General features: G+C 44.5%; 1 protein-coding gene across 1 annotated transcript; it reads right to left on the bottom strand.

The window, feature by feature from the left end:
- Positions 1-5,751: 5,751 nt before the first annotated feature.
- LOC133508824 (probable E3 SUMO-protein ligase RNF212) lies at positions 5,752-13,501 on the bottom strand. Its single transcript, XM_061835275.1, has 13 exons — positions 13,063-13,501; positions 12,764-12,885; positions 11,776-11,837; positions 11,600-11,674; positions 10,882-10,938; positions 10,733-10,791; positions 10,615-10,668; positions 9,721-9,782; positions 8,412-8,472; positions 6,430-6,475; positions 6,297-6,351; positions 6,115-6,178; positions 5,752-6,042 (listed from the first exon to the last, which is right to left on the bottom strand). Exons 2-13 carry the CDS (start codon positions 12,870-12,872, stop codon positions 5,928-5,930), a joined length of 819 nt encoding a protein of 272 aa, XP_061691259.1. The 5' UTR covers positions 12,873-12,885; positions 13,063-13,501; the 3' UTR covers positions 5,752-5,927.
- Positions 13,502-13,510: the final 9 nt, after the last annotated feature.

The raw sequence follows: 13,510 nt of genomic DNA, 5'->3' as shown, positions 1-13,510 counted from the left end.
TATGTTTGTATGGGCCGATAGAGAGTGTGATACGTGTGTGTTGACCTGTTGAAGTGCGTGCGGGTGTTCACATGCTCACCTGTTCCTCTTTGACACGTCAATCTCCTCCATTCACTCGTTTGCCTCTTGAAAGCATCACCATGCATGCGTGTGTGCGCTAACCTTCTGCGCACTCTTCAAAAGAAGCAGATGTAAAAGTGTGCGTCACATTTTATTCCCGTTTAGGGTCAAAAACCCAAGGTTACCTTCTCGTGTGTGTAGCTCCATATAGTAATAAGATGACCGTAATTTACGGCCTTTAAGCCGCGACTTTTTTCACCCACTTTCAACTCTGCGGTTTATGCGGTGATGTGGCTAATATGTACATTTTTTGCTAACGGCCGCGAGGGAGCACTCGGGCGGAAAAGGTAAAAGTGAGACCGGTGGAATACATGTGCCGAGGATGTGACTTTTACCGGCCCTGTTAGCGCTGTGCTAGCATGTTGCTGCTGTTTTACTGGCGTGTCTCAGGGATATTTACCGGTACGTTTTATTTTAACCGGCCCTGTTAGCAGTAGCACTAGCGCCGCGCAAGCGTTAAACTCTTTCTGTGTATCGTCTTTCTTGTAAATAGCTCATATTTCAATGTGGGTTTCAATGTGGGCACTTGCGGCTTTTACGCAGCTGCGGCGTATGTATGTACCAAACGGTATTTCCTTTACGAATGTACTCGGTGAGGCTTGTAACCAAGTGTGCTCTATATGCCGGGAATTACGTGCTAACGCTAGCACTGCGCTAACAGGGGTGGTTAAAAAAAAAAAAAAAAAAAAAAACACAGGTAAAAACCACTGAGCCACGGCAGTAACACGCTCGCGCAGCGCCAACAGGGTCGGACCGGTAAAAGTCACTTCCTCGGCACATAAATTCCACTGGTCTCACGCTTACCTTTTCCGCTCGAGTGCCCCCTTGTGGCCGGTAGAAAAAAATGCCCAAATTAGCCGCATCACCGCATAAACCGCAGGGTTGAAAGCGTGTGGGGGAAAAAAGTCCCGGGTTATTGGCCGGAAATCACGGTAAATTTTTACTCTAATGTCTACCCGATGTTTTTTTATGTGACAGAATTTTTAAATTGAAATTCAGTAGAATTTTTTAAAATAATATTAGGTGTTTCTTTCTGTTTCTTCTATTACTTTATGTTTGCAATCAACAGCGTTTCCTTTGAAATGATTCCGTGTACCTTCTGTTGCATTCAGTGAGTTTCGACGGCAAACGTAACAAAGTCAACGCGCTCGGTTACAAAACAAGCCGTCATTTAATTTGCAGCCAGGACTACGCCTGAGCTCCGAGCTTCATTAAGACGCCTTCCACACAATTAGCCGCATTTACCGCCCAGTGGACAACGAACCCCCGGTGTGCTTTCGGCACAGAAAGGTCTTCATCCAAAGACAAATATCTGCGGCGTGAAATCATTTGGTACGTGTCACGTCTTGCCCACGCGGGGGGGGGAAATTACCCTTACACACTCCCAACTCACAGTGTGACAAAGTGTGAAATCTGGATCACATTAAGGAGAGACAAGTTTCTCTCTGTCACACTTGACTGGATGGAGGGAGGCGTGCGTGCGCACACACGCTGCGAGAACACGGCGCTCAATAATTCCGACTGACAAGAGAATAGTTTTCTTTAGTTCTCTGAAGTGGGCCCGGCTCATTTGTACCGCCCGGAGCCATGTGTGCGTGTGTACGGCATAGCGAGACAGCGAGAGTGACAAGGCCTTTGTGGGACTCGATCGAGGGTTTGGTGCTTGGAAGACAAAGAAAAGCAAACGGGGGGAAAGTACATAACACAAAAATATAAAGACACACTTTTTAATCAACGGATTAACCAATTAATTAGGAATGCACGTTGAGTACTTAGTTGTTTATTAGTCATCTTATGAATATGATGTTTGCCGTGACGGTCTTGGGGGGGAGTTCCGGAAAAGGCACGTGTGGTTCATTTTGGTGCGGAAGAACTGACAGTTGGGGGGGGGGGGGGAGACCAGAAAGGACAAATCTTCCGGCAGTCACACGGCGACATTTTTGAGAACATCTTCTCACCTTTTTCTTGACCTTCACTTGACGAGGTGAAACGTGTGTCCCGTTACTTTCATCCATATGTTTGCCGGTTCTGATAAAAGTGCCAAGTTCCGCCTCAACCTCCCCAAAGGGTGATGATGATGATGATGATGATGATGATGAGGGGTGCATTCCTTTTTCCCAAGGCGGAAGTCCGTCGGTTGACATTCCTGTCGGCAGAATGGCCACATTTTTGTTCATATGTTGTCCAGTTTTGACAAAAGTCCAGCTTCCTTCGCTATTGCCACAAAGCATGCCGATTGGTGGCTTTGCTTTTTTTTTCTGGATTGGACAGACCTTTTATCTGCTCGGCAACTGTGAAAACGAAGGCAGAACTGCACAACGGACCTTTACGACCTGTCAATCACTCGTAGAATAATAGCTAATCAGATAGCTGCGTTGTCTTAACCCCTGGGCTTGACACGCCCCCGCCGCCATCTTGTCCCACCAGCAATACCGGTTGTCAGTAGCGTGCGCTTGGAAAAGTTAATGTTACGAAGAAAATGGTGCTCAGATGCGCTCGGGGAACGTGCAATTCTGATGAAAGATATCCAGTTAGGTTGATTCATTTTCCAAAGCCCAAAACGCAGTTGACGAAGTGTCTACGGTGGATTAAGGCTCGCGGAGGACCCCACGTACAACTAAATGTGGACAATATCAACAAACACAAGGCTGTACGTTCGAAGGTAAGTGAGGGAGAAGTAGCTTCTCTGAATTATCATCAGTGCTTTATACATTGCAGGAGAACAACTTTCACTTTGCTTGTGTATCACTGACCTGCTGAATGAAGTGCGTCATGTTTTATGCCGAAGAGTCGGGTTAGGGATACGTAAATGCGCCACGTCGTGCAAGAGAAATGTCTATTTGCCCATTTGGATCACAATCAGACTTTTAAGACTGGGCACTGGGTTCCATTACGAGCCAAGTCAAATGAATACACCCACTCACTTATAAGGACGACAATGATATTCCTCGTGAATTTTCCAAGTAAAAAGTACTCGCCCTGCTTTACATGCGCAGTACGAGCCCACTATTTTATCCTGTTGGATTTTAATATGAAGTTTGTGAGGCGTCAAACTTTTTTTTTGCATCAATCGCTAACGTTTCGCTCTAACTCTGACATTGCGTCCCGCTCCGTCCAAAATCTTAATTCCGTGTACGTATCCTCGCGTGAAATAGTTGAGACCTCTCTGTGGAACTCCCTTGGACAAGTCTGACGCATTTGGCAAAAATCATACCCCAATATTATCTGGAATACGCGATCCATGATCTGTTCAATCGCCATTTTGGAACCTTGTGGGACATGGCTAAGGGGGCGGAGCTTAAGATCGCCATTGGAAAGGTCCATTTCTTCCATTTTCACATCTTATAGAGAATTATTCCGAGTCCGAAGGCTTTTGCCAAAGTTGTCTTGTTCTGCCAGCTTCCTCATCTCCCTCCGCAAAAGATCCTGACTGGTTCACTTGTTTATAAAAATACCATCCCTTTAATCATCTTGAAATCATTCAGAACTCCGGCAGAATGCCACGTCTTCCATTTTTTTTTTTACTTACGTTGGGCATTATTGTTGTACAGTTCTGATTAAAGTGCTGCCTTCCAATCTCTCGTGTCTTGACAAAGTGCCGCTGATTGGTTGGCAGGTTTTGTTGCATTCCATTAGAATTAAAGCGGAACGCAAATATAAGACCAATACTTTACTTTTCTTTGTCAGAAAGAAGCTTGGCAGCCCCAAATGTCATTTTGCATATAGATCAATTTCGGCTAGTCAGGTCATCATTTTTTTTTTTTTAAACAACTGCAGCACTCTTGGGTCTTTTGCATTGTTTGTGATGATGACGTAACCGCAGTTGTTTCTATAGAGCTCATGCACGTGACGTCACCCTTTTCACGGCGCCATATTGCCTGTCAAACATTGCTGCTCGACATCGTGGGCGACATTGAACTGGAGCAGAATATTCGCAATGCCCGAGACTTGTATATATATATATATATATTATATATTCAAAGCGATCATTCTGTGGAATACCAGCTGAAAAGACCAGAAAATATCGATGGATTTCGGCAATTAAACGTGATGGATGGTGCCCAACCAAAATACACACACGCATGTGTATCGATCGCTTCACTTCAGGTAGGAATTATTCTTCTCAATCTCAAATTACCAAGAAATATTTATAATGTCAAGTTGGCTCATTTGAGAACAATACGTATCTAAAAAAAAGAAAATAAACCATCTGTCGCAGCGCAGAGGTTAACCTGTGGCCCGTAATCGCTTCCATGTACGTTCCATGGAGACAACGGCGTCCTCTTATTTTTCCCCAATCATAGTTAATGAATACAAGTTTGTGTAAAACCAGGGGTCATTTATTTAAAAATTGGTATTTGTATTGAACACTAGCTGAAAACATCGATGGATTCCGGCAAAGGTTAACGTGTGGCCGAACACGCTTCCGCGTTCACGAGCCATCAAAACTGTCACTATGTGGGATTTATTTTTGATTAAGAACAGATCCAACGACAAAGTATTCGTATGCGTCCAGACTTTTATACGCTTTCAAACTTTTCCGTGTAAATCTCGACGACTTACTCACCAGATCCACGTGTAGATCCAGTTGTCCGAGACAAATGGAAGCAAATTAACGGTCGAATTTCTTATCGGCCAAAACATCGACTTCGGCATTAAATACGGGTCCTCAATGCCGAGTTTATCTACCGTATTTTCCGCACTATAAGGCCCACTGCATTATAAGGCGACCCTTCAATGAATGGCTTATTCCAAAAACTTTTTCATATATAAAGCGCATGGAATAGACGCTACAGTAGTGGCTGGGGTTACGTTATGTAATCCATTGGATGGAGCTGCACTAAAGGCTCAATATTGATCCATATATAATGCGCACTGTCGGCTTTTGCGAACATGCGAAAGCCTTTTAGGTGCGCCTTATAGTGCAGGAAATAGTTATTTTTCTACGTACCGTCGTTTATTTTCACCTTCTAAATGTCTGACGGTATCGGACAAGACTGGGCGTCGTGCTACAAGACGTATTTCCGTGTCGTCTCCAACCGACTTAGCATTGAGCACTGCTTAGCTCGAGCGGCAATATGGCGAGGCAAACAAAAGTCACGTGATTTTATAACATCGGTGCACGAGCACTATTGCCTCCGCAAAGGATGCCACTTGCTTTGCTTACTTTTTTTGAACGGCTATTTCTGAATACTTTGGCCCGTATCGTGATCGCGTCACTATTCATGCGTGTATATGTACTTTATGTGTAGACTGTACATAGGTGGCTGTGCCTTTGGGGAGTGACTCCTCGCTAAGTGGACCCTAAAAAAAAACAGGAAGGACGAGGATCAGGCCTGCTGACTCTCCACAATAGTCTTCAATTCGGCGTGGCGTGCACGGGCCTGGAAAACGTGTCCACGCGCACGCGCAGTCACAACTGAGCCTCCCTCAATGGACGCCTTTCAGCCGGCTGACAAACGAGGACAATGGAAGAAACGGAGGACGTGTCTGAGCGCATCAATCTGCCGCCGCCATCATCTTTTCCTTCCTGCCGTGACTTCAGGTGATATCATGTTTCTATTTCCACACTTTTACTCTTTGACTTCGCTTGTACGACTGAGGTCACGCACACACACACGCGAGTTACAAGGCCTCCTTTGATGTATTGGAGCCAACAAACTGCATTTATTGTTCATGTAATCCCAGTTTATGTGCGTGAATAGAACAGGTGCAGGAACGCTCCCTTTTCCCTGAGAAGGTGGAAAAAGCAACCGTGTGCATGCAGCTGGATGCGCGGGCACCTGTTTTTTTTTGTTTTTTTTTTTTTAGGGAGGAGGGTGCGCCCGGAAAGAGCGGGAGGGCTGGAAGATGGGCGTGTTCCAAGCGGCCGTGTCTTCGAATGGCAAGCTGGGCGTCGTCGTCGGCGTTATCGGATAGCGGCTAGGAGGCCACACGGTCAAGTTGAGGACGCGACAACAAATGATACGATTACGGTACGAATGTCGGAATCACCTGACTGTGGCCGAGTGTGTGGAGTGGTTTCCCATTTGGCTGGACATCCTGTGAGTAATTGTGCCTGCGTAGGAAGGACATATACAGTAAAACATAACATAACATAATGAAACATAACTCGTAGTTCCTTAGAAGTGCACACCTCGGCACAAGACGACGAGGAAACGTGAAGCGTGACTTACCCATGCGGCCGTTGTGCGGAGGACTGATCAGCGACAATCTGGGGCCGGCGGCAGGCTTGACGCGCACAAAGGGATGAGACTTGAGCTCGCGTCGTCAAGTTTTGCAAACCGCGCGTGAATATTCGAGCCTTACTTTTTTGAAAAAGCTCAGTCGTTCATCCGCCTCCATGTTGTCAGCGCTGTTGAAAGGGAGACAAAACATCAAGCTCGAGAATAATTACAGAGGTCCGCAAAATGATTAGCAAACTCTAGTCGAAATCCGTTAAAAAGTACGAGCTGTGAAATTTGCCCAAATTCAAAGTAAAATGGGAAACTTACTGTTCAGTTTTGGGGCTATTTTTTTCCTAGCTTTCAAGGCAAGACTACTGAACAAGTCTTGATCTGTCATGTTTGGGACCCCTAAAATAGGGCGCGGCCCTGACTTACAAGTGCCCGGACTTCCACAGCCGCTCGGGCGATGACTGAGCTATGAGTGAGCTCCGGGCTCTCCATCATCATCCGCCCATCCATTTTCTGAACTGCTTATCCTCACAAGGGTCACAGCAACTCTGGAGCCTATCCCAGCTATCTACGGACAGGAGGCGGAGTACGCTCTCCAATTAATGTATGTTTTTGGTATGTAAAGTCCACACAAGGCGGGGCGGGGATTTGAACCACGGTCCTAGAACTGTGAGGCAGACGCGCTAACCAGTCGCTCCACTGTGCCGCTCACTCCAGTGCAGTGAAAAAAAAATAAAAAAATGGAGCAATTCAGTTGGATTCATTAAAAAATTGTTTTTAGGTGCAAGTGCATATTTGGAACAAACATTGGTTGACATCAATACGTGATGTTTTTCAGGTACAGTGATGCCTCGGTTCTCAAGCGCAATGCGTTCCAGAAAACGGTTCGAAAACTGAATGGATGTTTCCCGTTACAATGAATGGGGGGAAAAAAAAAATAATGCGTTCCAAGCCCAACAAATTGGGCTTTTTAAAGCATTTTTTAATCTTTTCCTGAGAATAAACTGCATTGTAGAAAGACATGTATAGTTTAAATACTTTATATAATACAGTAATTTAAGAAATATATTTATTTTTTGCTTAAAATGTATGCTTTAGTAGAAGAGTACGCGAGGCTGGGAGTGCATTGCCATATCGGTCGCGGCTCGGCACACAGCCTTGTAAATTTTTTTTTATTCACAAAAGTGCAGAATAACTCTAAACAAGCAACTTGTTTTCGTTCGAAAACGGGGACATTCGAAAACCGAGGCTTTAGTGTACTTTATTTTTTTCCTGCAACCTCGTCCTGAGTGTGGCTCTGTACGTAAGTAAGTTTTCTACACTATTTCACCAACATTTAAAGGCGCAACACACAAATATAGTAAATATAATACAAAGTGTGTGTTTGTGTGACTTTTGTCTTAATTGCACTCCGTGAAACCAGTGTACTTCTGTACATTGTCCTGTATGTTCGTAATTTACGAGACAAGGCACCACTTTCATTTTCACCAGGAGACACGCGGGCACCTACACACACACACACACACACACAAAAAGATTTTTGGCACAAAATATGATTCAATCGCTTCGTTAACTTTGTAATTACTTAGAAAACATTGATGATACGGCATTTGGATAATCCTTCAGTCAATACTCTTTTCAGGTTATACTTTACAAGTCTTAAAACAAACATTACGTGAGTCAACCCCCCCCCCCCCAAAAAAAAAAAGGAAAGCAACACAAATGAACTTCACTCTCAGCGTTTTGCGGAAAGAAGCGAGGCCTGGAGCAAAAAAAAAAAAAAAAAAAAAAGCTGCTGACTGACATAATGCCTGCCGTGGGTCACGCGTGTAGTTTTGGTTTCGGCGCGAGAATCTAAAAGTCATGCGGGATAAAATAACATTTGCACTGTTAAAACCCAGGCGGCCAATGGAGGCTCGAGCCGATGAGGTCCTGGAAACTCGATAGGGATTGGCGGATAAAGCCAAGCAAAACCTCAGTTGTGTGTGTGTAGATAGCTGTGGGGCAGAGCAAAAACCTACAGTGGCGAAAGCTAACATAAGACCCGCCGTGGTTAGGATTGTGTGTGTGTGTGTGTGTGTACGAGTGCTGTCAAAGCGGGATCATGGCACTCACATGTTGCTGGATGAGGAATGTCTGGAGAGTGACACGGGAGGGCTGAACGGGATCTGCAGGACTGAAGCAAAAGAGGAACAATTGCGCGCACACCCACAACCATTTAGCAATACTCATTACTATTTCGACACAAAGGCAAACTCGACTCTCGACGTCTTAAAAGGCATTCGTGTTATTTGTGTCATTATCACAATTACCGTGAAGACTCAAGCGCGCCTGTGACTAAGACTCCGTGTAGGTGGTCGACAAAATGGCAACCGCTTTTGTCCATTTTCCCAAGCCGCTTATCCTCACAACTGTCACTTTTTGAATTTTTGGACAGCGCAGTTCCGAGGTCCGAGGTTCAAGTGTGGAATTTGCCTGTTCTCCCAATGCCAGTGTGGGTTTTCTCCGGGCAGTCCGGTTTCCTCCCACATCCCAAAAACATGCGACATTAATTGGACACTCTAAATTGCTCCTAGGTGTGATTGTGAGTGTGGCTGTTTATCTCTATGTGCCCTGCGATTTGCTGGAAACCAGCTTAGGGTGTACCCCGGTTCCAGCTCGAAGATAATTGGGATAAGCTCCCTTGTGAGGAGAAGCAGCTCAGATAATGGATGGATGGTAACTATATATCCATCCATCCATCTATTTTATTTGCCGCTTATTCTCACGAGGGTCGTGGGGAGTACTGGAGCCAATCACACCGAGGGGCAATATAGAGTGTCCAATTAATGTTGCAGGTTTTTGGGATGTGGGAGGAAAAACCGAAGTGCCCGGAGAAAACTCACGCAGACACGGGGAGAACAGGCATCAGGCGGCACGGTGTATCAGCTGGTAAAGCGTCGGCCTCACAGTTCTGAGGTCCCGGGTTTAATCCCAGACCCGCCTGTGTGGAGTTTGCATGTTCTACCTGCGCCTGCGTGGGTTTTCTCCGGGCACTCCGGTTTCCTCCCACATCCCAAAAGCATGCAACGTTAATTGGACACTCTAAATTGCCCCAAGGTGTGATTGCGAGTGCGACTGTTTTTTTTGTTGTGCCCTGCGATTGGTTGGCAACCAGTTCAGGGTGTACGTTGACAGCTGGGATAGGCTCCAGCACTGCCCGCAACCCTCATGAGGATAAGCGGCAAAAAAAAAAATGGATGGATGGATATATATATATATATATTTATTCCATTTCCATTCAATGCAATTGGAAACATTACCTTGATTTACAAACATTTCGGGTCACAAACAGGGTCACGGAACAAATTAAGTTCATAACTCGAGGTTCAAATTTATTTTTGCCGTCAACATATGATTATTTGTATTTGACATATTTGTCTACCTTGTCGTCCATGTGCGCTTTGGGAGCCGTGGCTCATTTGGGACATCGATGATGACCTTAAACTGAAAAAGAGCACAACGTGAACCATTCGTTTCGGTTCGAAAACACAAAAAAGCACGTATGAGCTCTAGTTCAAGAAAAAATTGCCCTCAGGTCAGAAAATTCACATCAGGTCGCAAAGCCCATCGTGACGTGAGACTTAAATGCCGGCTTTCACAATAAAACCACGAAACAACTTGATTATTAACAATGATTAAGTTCCCGTTTTTTTCCTGGTTCCAGAGAAAGGCAGATCAACGGGACGATCCCCGCGGCGTTCCAGACGGATACAAAGCAAGAAGATGCCCGCCGAGATTATCAGCGTGGCACACAAAGAAGACACTGATGCGCTGGCGTCCGGGCAAGGTCAGCAGACGGAACGGCGCAAGACGAAAACATTACGTCAGAGTTGCTGAAAAGCACACACGGCTCGCATTTTATTCGACATGATGCTGTTGATTGCCACTGCGTAGTGGTGTTCAAAAAACATTTTACGTTTACCTTCTCTGGAAATACTTTATTGAAAAAACTGACCCCGGGACTGGAGTACAATTTTCTGACAAATAAATATCAGAGAAGAGTTAGGAAAAACATCCTTTCACCCTTCTGTGATGTTTGTCTCTTTGGGTAACCCGAAAAAAACAATTCAAGGGTGATTTTGATCCACGTATTAAGTTTCATTCATTTTTTTTCCAAAAGGTGTTTTTTTTGGCAGTCGCATGCTTTAGAATAAATGTGGAAACGCTGACATCTAGTGGTGGAGAACGGAAAAGCATCCCGTTTGAACACTAAACGGAAGCCTAAAGCGAAAAAAATGTTAATAACCATTTCATGTCTTCGATTGGTCGTAAATACCTTTGAAGTGTATATTCAAGTTTAGCAATGTAGGCACTCTGTTCATTCAGCTTCCTGTAATGGGGAAAAATATGTTCATTATTTTTTTCCAACAATGTAAATTAACAATTTGACTCACTTGGCCATGTGCTCCATTTCCTGTTTCATCTTCAGCCAGCCCTCCTCCAGTTTTTCACTCTGTTATACAAATAAAACCAATATATAGATGTGAATCCAAGGTAAAATCCGTTCGGGGTTGGCCAGAGGGGGGGAAAAAAAAAGTCTCACCCTTTTCTCGTAGTGTGCTAGCAGTTTTCGACCGTGCTTGGCCTGGAACATTACAACCTGGGGAGAACAAACCATGGAAACTGCTATACCAACACAAACTCACACTACACAACACTAACTGTGACCACAAAATTAGCACTTAAATACAATTTACAATTTGAATGGCTTGACTTCATTTTAGTCGTACTGTACACTGGATAACTTGCAGCTAAGACAAGTAAAATGTCCGTATTAACTTTGCCTGTTGAGTGAACAAAAGTTTCACGAGGGCGACATTTCAACTTACAACATTTCCCATGGGAAAAGCCTATTTGGGAAGTACAGCATGTCACAGAAGATGACTGTTGCTGTTTGTCAATGCTAGTGGTTCCGCTGCACATTTAAATATAAAACGTGAATATACTTTGACCTCACAATTATCCATCCATCCATTTTCTTCACTGCTTATCCTCACGAGGGTGGCGGGGAGCGCTGGAGCCTATCCCAGCTGTCAACGGGCAGGAGGCAGGGTACACCCTGAACTGGTTGCCAGCCAATCGCAGGGCACATCGAGACAATCAGCTGCACTCACAATCACACCTAGGGGCAATTTATGCTGCACGTTTTGGGGATGTGGGAGGAAATCGGATTGCCCGGAGAAAACCCACAAACCCACGGGGGGAGAACCTCATAATTATGTAATATAAAAAAGATGCGAAATGGGAATGAACAAACTAACATTTCTGATCTCTGACAAATGTTTGTTTGCCACACTGTTGATGTTGGCGAACAGGGCCTTCACGTCCGGGCGGCTCTGGACAGACAGACAAACAAACATTTGTCAACAATTGTACATTTGTAGGTGTCATTTTATAGAAAAACATTACACGTTTATGTGTAACTTTAAGTACTTACTTGGTCAGTAAGAGGCGATACTTGACATTTATTGTTGCAGATCAAACATTTGTTTTGTTGACCTACGGGAAAAGTCACAAAAATATGACTATGACTTGTTATAGGAAAAAATAGACAAGCTAATTTCTGGCCATGAAATTGGTGTAACGTCAACAAAATGCTGCTTTTTTTTTTAAAGGTTGCTCAAACGTACTCACAAAATGCCGTGTTGTGGTCCAAAAATACAAAGTCACGCGTAACACAATACTAATATGTCGGTGGACTGGGACGTCTGGGTAACTGAAGGGAGCGCACCTTAGCTACAAACTGATATTGGTGAATGATGTTCAGTTTCTACACAAGGTGAGCTTGATTTGTTGACAGCTGTTCAGGAGTGATTATATTCATTTGAGAGGGATTCTTCTTCTTCTTTTCCTTTCGTCTTGTCCCGTTAGGGGTCGCCACAGCGTGTCATCTTTTTCCATGTGTACCTGCATCTTCCTTTCTCCCTCATAACATCCATCATCAAGCTTTTCTCTGGTTTTCCTCTCGCTCTTTTGCCTGGCAGCTCCATCCTCAGCACTCTCTCGCCTCTGGACATGTCCAAACCATCGAAGTCCGCTCTCTCGAACCTTGTCTCCAAAGCATCCAACTTTGGCTGCCCCTCTAATGAGCTCATTTCTAATCCTATCCAAGCGAGAACCTCAACATCTTCATTTCTGCCACCTCCAGTTCTGCTTCCTGTTGTCTCGTCAGTGCCACACTCTCCAATTTAAAAGTGATAAGATACAATATTCACCTTTGATATTGCCGTATATGAAGGAATACGCAGAGATAGTAGTCTGAAGACGTCTGAGGTCAAATGAATATGTTTTAAAAATGTAAAAATGCAACTCGTATGTAGTATAAAACACGTCCAACAGGGGTCTCTGTTTGACAACACGTTCGCTTATACCCGCTCAGGTGAAGACTTACACACTTAATTCCATGAAGTGTTTTACTGGTTTACCTTTGTGGTAGCAAACGCTGCACACGACATGGCCGCAGGACGTGAGGGCCATTCGGCGCTCGGACGAGGGCGGAAGAAAGCAGGCGTTGCAGCAGATCCAGTGGGACATATTGGGGGCCCTCCTGTTGTGGACGCGACTGAAAGTTAGCACCTTCCCCCTTACTGACGGTTAATGCTAGCTTGCCGTCGGTGGCTTAGCCACTTAACTTCTCTGGAAGCGTTTAACACTCAGATTATGATGAATATTTAATTCTTCGACTTTTAAATCAAATAAGACCCGAAAATGGAATCAAACTTACCCTTTAATTGTTTTCTAATGCAAGGAACGGTGCTATACCGACGTTAAATGTTCGATTAGCTCAAACTATGCTAAGCTAAACTGATCGCAAATGAAGATAGACCGCCACCGTCGTCACATTATTGGCCTCTTTTTGAATCACCTCTACGATTTGTATTCTGACCGAAATGTCCGTCCCCTACAACTTGTGACATCACAGTGGGGACATTGTCATAACAATGCCCCGCAGAGTTTCTCAAAAGGTGAATGAACTACGGTGGCCAGCGAAGCTAATAACCGGTTTAGCAATATCATTTCAAAAGCCAAAAAGGTAAATTCAGATCAGCACTAGCTAACAAAGGTTTAGCATTAGCTTCGGTTTACAGAATATGATATGCTAAAATGGCTGGCGCACAGGATGAGACAGATCCACCGTAAAACGTGCCAATTATTGTTTATTTGTTTTTATT

The sequence above is a fragment of the Syngnathoides biaculeatus genome, chromosome 11 (genome assembly GCF_019802595.1).
Source record: "Syngnathoides biaculeatus isolate LvHL_M chromosome 11, ASM1980259v1, whole genome shotgun sequence".
Taxonomy (NCBI): Eukaryota; Metazoa; Chordata; class Actinopteri; order Syngnathiformes; family Syngnathidae; genus Syngnathoides; species Syngnathoides biaculeatus.
Note: the sequence above shows the minus strand (reverse complement) of the source record. Positions and strands in the feature narration are given on the sequence as shown.

Bases quoted from the DNA above. Each gene is read 5' to 3' on its own strand.
- LOC133508824 (XM_061835275.1), bottom strand. From the start codon at position 12,872: ATGTCCCACTGGATCTGCTGCAACGCCTGCTTTCTTCCGCCCTCGTCC. The intron at 10,939-11,599 runs GTTAGTTTGTTC...TGTTCTCCCCAG, and splicing joins ATTTGTCAGAGATCAGAAAT to GTTGTAATGTTCCAGGCCAA. The intron at 6,476-8,411 runs GTGAGTGCCATG...CCCTTTCAACAG, and splicing joins CATTCCTCATCCAGCAACAT to CGCTGACAACATGGAGGCGG.